This window comes from Protopterus annectens, chromosome 4.part0 (assembly GCF_019279795.1).
Source record: "Protopterus annectens isolate FY-2018-M chromosome 4.part0, PAN1.0, whole genome shotgun sequence".
NCBI lineage: Eukaryota > Metazoa > Chordata > Ceratodontiformes > Protopteridae > Protopterus > Protopterus annectens.
In genome coordinates, this window is record NC_056733.1 from 1,795,367,278 (window position 1) to 1,795,377,771 (window position 10,494).

Sequence of the window (10,494 nt, forward strand, 5' to 3'; positions counted from 1 at the left end):
ATCTGTTATGACTGCAGCTGTATGCACGATGAACATAGTACAGTTTTGTACCTACCATAAATGTAGATGTTCGAGTGCTAATACAGCTGCAGTCCTGGTTTCCCTCCCTCCTTCCCCTCTTGGGACAGGCCTATAGGCTAATACATCCTCATACAACCTGATTGAGGTATTCATTTATGATGTATTTGCTTGCAACTACTGTATTTTGATTATATTGCACTGCATTATTACACAAATTTTTGTATTGCCTTCCTTCTGGGGGCACCTGACATCTGGGGCAAGAAAAACTGAAGAAAATGGCGTCGGCTGGTTCCTTTATACCCCTGTCGCACTGACGTCAGGGAAGAGGCGACCCGACGACCTAGACTTTGGAATTCGGCCGACCGAGGACCCGCCTGACGGCAGGAGAACCCATCCGTTATGACTGCAGCTGTATTAGCACTCGAACATCTACATTTATGGTAGGTACAAAACTGTACTTTTTACAGCTCATTAAGAGCAGCTTGATTATTAGACAATTCTGTATAATTGTTACCCTAACAATGATGATTTATGTTATGTATATCATATTTGGACGACTGAAGCTTGATATCTGAAGTAGTTGACTTCATTTGTCAGCAACCTTTGGGATTCGGATCCGACCTCAGATCCGAGCCGGCAATCTTTCACAGCTTAGATCCGAGCTCCTAGCTCCTCCCCTTCACCCATAATCCCCTGCCATCCCTGACTGACCCCAGATCTAGTTTGCCGCGCTTCTGTCCGCAGCTAGATTTTTGAGCTCCTGGTTCGTAGGGTGTTCTGAGTGTTTTGTGAGAGTTTTTAAAACTTTTTATTATCCTTAAGTGTACGAGTGTGTTTTGTGGTCAGGTTTCCCTTTTTTAACTAATACCTTTTAGTTAAACTTACCCTCCCTCCCTTTCACTGGTGCGTAGCTTCTGTGTGTTGTGTGTTTGGGGCCTAACGAGTGTGTTTTTTCTTTAAGATGTCTGAGGCCCCAAAACCCATCTTTTCTAAGTGCACCGAGTGTGGCCATAAACTCTCCCCAGCAGATGGCCACACTCAGTGTGTTCTGTGCCTTGGGATTGAACACCTTTCCTCTGGGTGTTCCATCTGCACAGCGTTCAACCACAGGGCACTGAAGGACTGGAGGTCGAAGCTGATCCTAGCAGGACTTTTGCCCCTGGATTCGGCTTTAGCCTCCGGTGCTTCTGTGGCCTCCACCCCGGCTATGGCGGCGGCCACTCCTGCCTCTCTCCCTCCGGTCAGGACTCAAACTCCCGCTGCAGCTCCGGAGGAGAGGGAGGCCAGGAAAGAAAAAAGGAGGGAGAAGCACCACAAGCGGCGGGCCGAGGCCTCCGCTTCGGCCCCCCTGGCTAAGCCGTCTTCTCCCTCCAGGGCTTCCCGGTCTCCTCCTACTCGGATCCGGTTTCCGTGCTTCTCACCGGGTCCCGAGGAGGAGGAAACCCGATCTCCGTCGAGGTCATCGAGGCGGCATTCCCGGCCAGCCTCGGCTGGCCTCGTCGAGATAGACTCATAGCCTTTCCGATGCAGATTTGGACCGGATGATGCGAAGGTTTCTCCAGGCCCAACTGCAGATGGGAGTGCTCCTGCCCCCCCCCCTCGGGGGGTGAGCTCGACACCTTTCTTTGCCCCAGTAGCTCCTTCTCTGACCCGCTTCCCGGGTTCGGAGCCGAGCAGCCTTGGAGCCGGAGGTGGGTCGGAGCCGACAGTATCGGGTACTTTGGCGCCAACTCTTCCCTTGAGCCTGTCGGGTCCATTTTTGTCAGATCTGGGCTCTCGGAGCCATGGGCTGAGCGTCGGATCCGAGGGAATCAGTGCGTCTTCGGCTCCATCTAGGTCGGAACACACTGGTCCGTCGGATCCGATGGCTTCGGCGCCGACCCCAATCCATCCATCGGATCCGAGCGAGGGTTTGCTCTCAGATCCCAGAGAGAGCGGCTCTCCCTTGGCTTTTGATGTGGTGGAGAGGGCACTGTCAAGTGCTTCCAGGCCCCTGGTCCTTGCTTCGGCTCCGCCCCACACTCCCTCTCTGTTGGGTCCGGCTTCCATCACCCGGCCCCAGGGACAGCCTGCTTCGATGTCCCAGGTCATTCCCTTGGAACAGGACATGGCTGGTGAGACGTCCGAGGACAGCCCCCCCAGGACATCCCTCACAAGCGAAAGTGCAAGAGGAGGCACGTGGACTGCCCCGAGTCCCTGACTGATGACACGGATTTGGATGAAGAGGAAGGCTCCCTTAGGTCACCCCCCGAGGATGTCTCCTTCGGAGACATCATGGAAATGCTCAGGATAAGAGGGGGGTGGTCTGACGAATCCGTGTTCCTGGAGGCATTCGAAGCAGGCCCATCTACCTCTTGGGTGTCCCCTCTGCCCGACCCCTTAGTGGACCTTATTACCACTAGGGCATAGAAGGAGCTGGACACTGTGGAGCCAGTCCCCAAATGCCCGGATAAAATCCTTAGTCCGCCCTCCGAGAGGTCCCATTGGAGCAAGGGTCCCCCCCGTAGATGCCATGTTGGTGGCGGCGGCCACCAAGAGGGAATTAGCTCAGGAGAGTCTCTCGGTCAATCCACTGAGCATGGAGTCCCGTTTGATGGACTGTTTAGGGAAGCAGGCTTTTAGTTCAGCGACCTTCTCGGTGAGGTCTCTGAACTACATGGCACATGTTATTCGACTGCAGTGGGACCTTATCAAAGAGTACACTGCGTCGCCCCCAGAGTCCATGTCGGTGGAGGACAAGCGGTTGTACTCCACTCGGATGGCCACTCTCAGGTCCATATCTAACACCTCTATGCGGCTGTTGTCCCACGCCACAGAGGGAGCCGCTAGAGCCAGCGGAACAGGCCTCGTCATGCGGCATCACGCCTGGCTCCGGTGTTGCAATTTCACGGAACCCTTCAAGGCGTCATTTGCGAATGCCCCTTTCGATGGTTCTACCCTGTTTGGCAAGACCGTTCATGAGGCTTTGGTCCAGAGCGAAAAGGACAGGAAGACGTTGTCTGCCGTCGGAGTCCGCTTCTCTACTCCCCAGAGGTCCTTCTCCAAGAACCAAAAGGGACAGAAGAAGATGTGGTTCCGGAAGTCGCAACAATCTCAGTCCGCTCCGGACCCCCAGTCCTTCCGTGGCAGAGGAGGACAAGGTGGATGCCGCCCTAGAGACAGAGGGGGCCCAAGGAATGGTGGGTCCAGAGAAGCTTTCTTTGGCCGGCCCACCCAGCGACCCTGAGGGGTTGCCCGACTGCTCCTCTCTGGAGGCAGTCTGGGGATGTTTTTCGAGGCACCTACAGCTTGGGAGTCCATCATGACAGACCGCTGGGTGCTTCGCATCATATTCAGAGGATACCAAATTCCCTTTTCTCACACCCCTCACCAACCCAAACGCCTCCCCGACGTCCCACCCGATCAGAGGGAGGCTGCAGCTACGGAAATTCAGCAGCTCTTAGGAAAAAGAGCCATCCAGCACGTCCTCCTAGACCAGATTGGATCGGGTTACTACTCCAGGTTCTTTTTGGTGCCAAAAAAGACGGGGGACCTAAGGCCAATCCTCGATCTCTCCCTCCTGAACCTGTCAGTAACCAAAGAAAAGTTCCGGATGGTCACCCTTCAATCCATTCTCCCCCTGTTGCGGGAGAGTGACTGGATGTGCTCGATAGACCTCAAGGATGCATATTACTACATTTTGATGGGCAAGCAATCCAGGAGGTTTCTCCGCTTCCGGCTAGGAGTCGGTCATTATCAGTTCAGGGTCCTTCCCTTCAGTTTCACCTCAGCCCCCAGGGTGTTCACCAAGGTATTAGCAGTGATAGTGGCCCACCTGAGGCTTCAGGGAATGCAGGTGTTTCCATACCTAGACGACTGGCTCCTGACCTCCCCAACAAGGCATCTACCAGGAATTACTTTCTCCACCTTGCTCCCCGGTTGGGGATCACCATCAACACAGACAAATCCTTTCTCAACCCAACTCAGGTGATAGACTTTATCAGGGCCAGATTAGACACCAGCAACTTACTAGCCTTCTTAACCACTGAACGACTTCACACCCTGAGGCTACATGTGCGGGCCATTTTACTATCGTTGGCTCCCCCGGCGGGATTGGTCCTGAGGGCGCTGGGCTCCATGGTGGCCGCAATTACCCTGTTCCCCATGGCTCGCCTGAACATGAGGGTTTTGCAGTGGACTCTCCAAGTCCAATGGTCCTTCCGTCGATACCCTCTCAATCACCCCATTCCCCTCAGCAAGGCTTGCAAAAGGGCTCTCGCATGGTGGTTACAATCACCGGACCTCCAAGTGGGATGCCCTTTCTCCATGGCACCTCAGGTGGGGGGGCATTATGCGGGCAGGATGGTCCAAGGCACATGGAACGATACAGAGACCTCATTGCATATAAATGTTCTAGAGATGAGGGCAGTGCTGTTGTCGTTGCAAGCACTTCAGAGCCTTCATCCTACAGGAACAGTTGCAGTTCAGTCAGACAACATGTCGGTGGTCTGGTACATCAACAAACAGGGGGGAACCAGGTCCTACCCACTCTGTCGAGAAGCTATGAGAGTGTGGGAATGGGCGATCTCCACCAACTGCTTTCTTATTGCAATGCACATTCCGGAACGGTCCAACATCCTGGCAGACAAACCCAGTTGCACCATACTGTCTCCTTACGAGTGGTCTCTCAATCCCCAGGTAGCAAAGTGGATATTTGCCATATGGGGACAACCCTGTTGCGATCTCTTCGCCTCTCCTTCAAACACGAAATGCAACAGCTACTTCGCTCTAATTCCCCCTGCCGAGGAATTCCCGAGAGACGCTCTGGTGCATGCTTGGCCTCCTGGTCTACTCTATGCTTTCCCTCCTCTACCTCTGATGCTGAAGCTTCTACAGAAAGCCAGTCGGTTGGGGAGCAAAATGATCCTCATTGCCCCAATCTACCTCTGGTCTCATCTGGTGAATCCGCCTTGGATTCTAGATCCCCTTCTGGATCTGATTTCCCACCCCCTAGGCCTCCCAGTCCCAAACCTGGACAATCTCAAGCTTATGGCTTGGTTGCTCCAGTTCCACTCGTAGCTAGGACTCCCGGTATCTCCTCCCCAGTTAAAGCTATCCTAGTAGCAACACACAAGCCCTCTACTAGGAAAGTCTATAGGAGTAAATGGAAACGTTTCACTATTTGGGTGGAGCATCAGAACCTAGACCCTTTCACAGCTCCGTTGCCCGCCGTCTTGGATTTCCTTTCAGGGCTTTTTCATCAGGGGGCTAGCTGTTCCACAGTCAAAGTTCAACTAGCAGCTATCTCTCATTACCACGTGGGACATGAACTGGGTCCATTGATCACCTCGAAGTTATGTAAGACCTTTCTGAAGGGCACCTTCCTACTCAGACCTCCAATAAAGGAAGTAGTGCCTCCCTGTGATTTGACTTTAGTACTTCAGGCCTTGACAGCTCCCCCCTTTGAACCTGCAGCTTCAGCTGATCTCAAACTTTTGTCATGGAAAACAGCCTTTCTCGTTGCTATTACTTCAGCTAGGAGGGTTTCTGAATTTCAAGCCCTATGTGTAAAACCTCCTTATTTGACCTTCCACAAGGATAGGGTTTACCTCAGGACCAATCCCTCATTCCTTCCTAAGATTGCTTCCGAGGCAAATATTAACCAATCCATTAATCTGCCAGTTTTCTTTCCTGAATACCAGAACAAAGGAGAATACAAACTGCATTCTTTAGACGTGCATAGACAGCTGCGTTTTTACATTCATAGAACGGCTGGTCATAGACAATCCGACCAGTTATTCGCCTCCTTTGCCAAATTTAATTTAGGTAAATCTGTGTCGAAGGTCACCTTGTCGAGGTGGATTTCACAATGCATTCTTTTGGCTTATGAAAGTTCTGGCAGGTCCGCACCTCAGGGAGTCCATGCTCACTCTACTCGGTCCATGTCTACTTCTGCTGCCTTTCGGGCTAGAGTACCCCTGAATGATATTTGCTCAGCAGCCACTTGGGCTTCACCTCATACCTTCATCAACCATTATAAATTGGATATTATCTCTAGAGGGAGAACATCCTTTGGCTCTGCAGTGCTCCGGAACATCCTTCCATGAAGGCCGCCCAAGGTACAGGTAGCTGGGGACTCTGTCCCAAAAGTTGCTGACAAATGAAGTCAACTACTTCAGATTAAGAAGTTATGTACTCACCATAACGTTCCATCTGAGTAGGTAGACTTCATTTGTCTGCAACTGTCCCATCCTCCTTCCCCCTGACCTTCGGATGTTTTTTTGGCCAGAAGTTTTTACTCTGCCCTTTTAAGGAAGGTAGTTAGTTTCCTTTTTCAGCCTTATTGGTTATGGGCAAACTTGATCTGAGGTCAGTCAGGGATGGCAGGGGATTATGGGTGAAGGGGAGGAGCTAGGAGCTCGGATCTAAGCTGAGAAAGATTGCCGGCTCGGATCCGAGGTCGGATCCGAATCCCAAAGGTTGCAGACAAATGAAGTCTACCTACACAGATGGAACGTTATGGTGAGTACATAACTTCTTAATTCCAAGTACCTTGTATGCATATTTTCTGTGTCATTCTTTTTTGTATTTAAATAGAAGAGAAATGTAATAAAAATTATATTTAAAAAAATATATATCTTTATAAAAGACAGATGTGCTAATGAATTTGGCTGATTTCTTTCTTTCTTTCTTGCTACACTGTTTACCCAGTGAGTTTGGGTAAATTCTTTCTTTTTTGCTACACTTTTTACCCCAGTGCCTGTTGACCGTCAGCCTCCTCCAGACTAATCGACTCATTTGTTCCCCATCACCCAGGCGAGAGTCAACCTGGAGGGACCTTTACTTAGACAAACGTTTGGGGTGATTCAAGAAATTTTCCACTTAGCCCTACATTTACTGTGGGAACCCAGTTTGCAGAGCTGGAGGAGAGCATGCAATGAGCTATCCAAGTTGGTCGTCCCTTATTTCCATAAGGGACTTTGCCAGAAGCAACTCCTTACCTTCTGCTCAAGCAGAGAAAGTGTTTTTCCTTCTACACTAGATAAATTGTGTTTGCATTGGTATGCCATGAGCACTTAATTAATTTTATTGTATTTAAACATGTGCTTGTTATTTTTGTATTGTCTGAAGAAGTTTACGAATCTCCAGTAAACGAAAGCACTTACAAAGATTATTTTTGCTTCCAGTGTGTTCTTTTCTCTGTTTTTTTGTTCATTTTTTGGTTTATTATCGAGTTTCTTCACTTAATACCATTGTCACTTCACAGGAGAAGTCACTGTCTCATGACTCCATCGGTTCTCTTCCTATCTTGCCTAGCTCCTCCAGTGCTGGAGCTGCTAATCAAACCCCCCTCTGCACCATAGAACCAGGGAAAATTGCCTGTGTTTCTACTACATCTCAGAAATCTTTCTGTAATTTTACCTTCCTAAGATGCTCCATTTGTAAGTACAAGTTAATAGTGCTGCTTGATAAATTAAATTAAATCCTCAGAAAGAGTGCATTTAACTATAAAGTGGCTTAATGATAGTCATAGTAAATGATCTCTAGGTACTTTACTGTAATCATTTGAAAACGGACATTAAAGAAGGTTATGTGTTACTGAGATACATAAGACAAATATTCCCTGCTGTCCATCTCTGAAGATCGTTAGTGAGACTGTTTTGGATAGGTAATGCATTCAGATCTAGATAACCTATCTTTTCAAAGACAAGGTAGAAGGAGACCCAGAGATGAGCTTCCTTATTGGAGATGTTTTGAACATCTTTACGACAGCTGTGGTGTTCAGAAGGTGATTGATGACAGTGACCAACAGCTGAAGAGACCTTGGTGGAGAAATGGATGCAGTGACACATGGGCACTTAAGTAGCATTTGAGAGGCTGGATCTCCTTTCTACATCATTGAATAGTCAGGTTGTAGAGAAAACTGAATGAAAATGCTTATCTTCTCTGAGAATCTTTTCTTAAGGACTGTTCTGATTTTGAAACTTTAAGTGGTAGTTTCCACACTACTTTTGGTTGCCTGTGTTGACATCTGGCAGGTCTTGTGATGTTGAGAGTGGGTGACAGGGTAGAAATGCTTACATCTAAAAAAAAAAAAAGTGTGTTGCTTTCAAAATGTATAAATCCTCTGTGCACTGATGCTTATTAATGCAAATGAAGGACATCATGTTAATTTATTTAAAGTCCTGTAGTAGTCAGTGCTACATTTTGAATGATGCACTAGCACAGATTATGACTAAAACAATTTACATAGGACTACTAATTTTGCAAAAGTAAGTATTAATATCTGTGTGTATAGCAGTACTTGCTGTATTGTCCTAGGCATTATTTGATTCTGCCAACCTGGTTTTCAGATGATGAAGAATTTGTTAAAGAGCTGACAGAACTTTTAGCAGAACTCCGTGTAACTACATCACCAGAAAAACTTGCCAAGGTAAGCATTTTCTCTTGTTAGTCTGTTCTTTTTTTCTCCCTTTTGTGTGGCTGTGTTTATTGTATTGTTCGTCCAGGTCATAGAGGTTATGAAATCTGCATAAGATGTCTTCAATTACAGAGACAATGTACATTTTATTTTACATCTAGATTATCAGGTTGAGATTGCACTAAGCTTGAATACCTTGTGAGTGTATTCAAGTGGATACAGGGCTGTAGTAGAACCCCTGATGATAACTGGGTTTAAAGGTCTAACACTGATGACCCCTTCTGACTGGGTTTATCCTGTCTAGAAGTTAGCATTTGCCATCTTTTTTTTTTTAATTGCTTTTGCCCAGGACGAACCTGTACTTACAACAATGCTGTTATGTCGAGTCAGCTATGTAACTGCACTTAGTCCCCACACTTGGTAGTTCTTTTTTGCTGTTTGCACGATTTACATGTTGGTTGATTAATTGTTATTGGCAGAATTATTGCACGTGCCCTTTGGCTCTAATTTCTGATTTCGAAAGAATGCAAAAAAAGCCTTCTCTTGGGATAGATGGGGAAGGGTCCTTTGCAACTCCTAGTGAATGGTCCTGAGTTTCAACGCAGGAGACTTCACTTGGAGGATGAGCCAAGATCTTGTCCTCTCATAGATGTGTCTGTGTTTGTGGCTGTCTTGGCCTCCCAGAAGTGGGATCACTCTTGAATATCAGAGGTCCATTTCTGTTCTTGTCTTCTACCTATTTGGTAGACATGAAACCTTGAGGCACAACTCCCTTAGCTTCCACCATGGTGAAGTATCCAAGGATGTTGACTATACTTCCCTCACCTGATCTGCTTGACCGTAGGTCTTTTGAGGTTTATTTCGTGGGAAAGCTCTTAAAGTCATGCAGTCATAAACCAGGAGTACTCTGGTATGGGGTTTGGTAATGTTGTGCCAGGGTCCACTGCCCAGTTATGAGAAAGTAAACACCTGTTTGAGATATGAAAGCTTGAGTCATGGGTGTAAGATTTCACCCTTTGGGACCTCATTTTGATACTGTAGCCAGCCTTTCCCTCAGTTTACATATGTTTCCATTTTTTTCTTCTTTAATTCTTTTGAATTACAAACAGAGATTGTGTGAGATTGTTGAATAGTCCTACTCCAGAGTGACTCCACCTGAGTTCCAACTCACCTCAATAATGTGGACAAGTCTCTTAGGGTCTTTGGATCCTAGAAAACCTTCTTTGGCTCAGATTTCAACTTCAGTGTTTGAAGCTTTTAAAAGGGTCTTCTCCAGGTCTAGAGAGGAGGTTCCTCACACTGGCTCAGCTCCCTGTGAATTCTGCTGCTTCATCCCAACATCCTGTCCATCAGTGACAGTCAGCCCCATTCAGCCTAGAGGGTCCTCACTTGTCAAGTGTGCACTCTGATTCCAAGACTTCCCCAGGGCACCCTTCTCCATAGGAAAGTCACAGGAAGTGCACTTACAAGAGGAGGCACATCAACTCATCCCATGAGTTGCTCACAGACGATATTGACTTTGAGGAAGGGGAGGGGCCCCCCAGATCCCCCTAGAAGACATCTCCTTTGGAAAGGGGTCTGGTCATCCGAAGCCCCATCCCCAGAGGAGTCTGTATTCCTTGAGGTGTTTGGAGCAGGCTCATCTACTGCCTGGGTGGGTTCCACCTGCTGACAAACCCATAAACCTGGTCTCTCAGCAGGCATGGAAAAAAGCTGACTGGGTAGATCCGATTCCCAGACAGCCAGACAGGATACTAGTGTCTCTGCAGAAGAGGTCACTCTAGAGGAAGGGTACCCCACTTAAGGTTGTGGTGGTGGCAGCAGCCACAAAGAAGGAGCTTTTTGAAGAGAGTACCTCTGTCCATTCCCCTAACAGGGAATCAAGGGCAATGGACAGATTTAAAAAGAGAGAGATGCTTCAGCAACATTTGCACTTCACACATTGAACTACTTGAAACACATGACTCAATTCCAGAGGGATTTCACCAAGGAACTTTCCAAGTCCTTCTTGGATAATTTACCAGCAGATATCCAGAAATGGTGGAACCCCTAGCTGTCTACCCTTCAGTCAA

At 48.0% G+C, this 10,494-nt stretch overlaps 1 protein-coding gene across 1 annotated transcript in view; it reads left to right on the forward strand.

The window, feature by feature from the left end:
- FAM114A2 (family with sequence similarity 114 member A2) overlaps positions 1-10,494 on the forward strand; it is a 1,115,082-nt gene that overhangs the window by 567,903 nt on the left and 536,685 nt on the right. Inside the window, exon 10 of the mRNA XM_044069930.1 lies at positions 8,355-8,434. Coding sequence (XP_043925865.1) covers positions 8,355-8,434 — 80 coding nt within the window. The remainder of the gene's footprint in view (positions 1-8,354; positions 8,435-10,494) is intronic.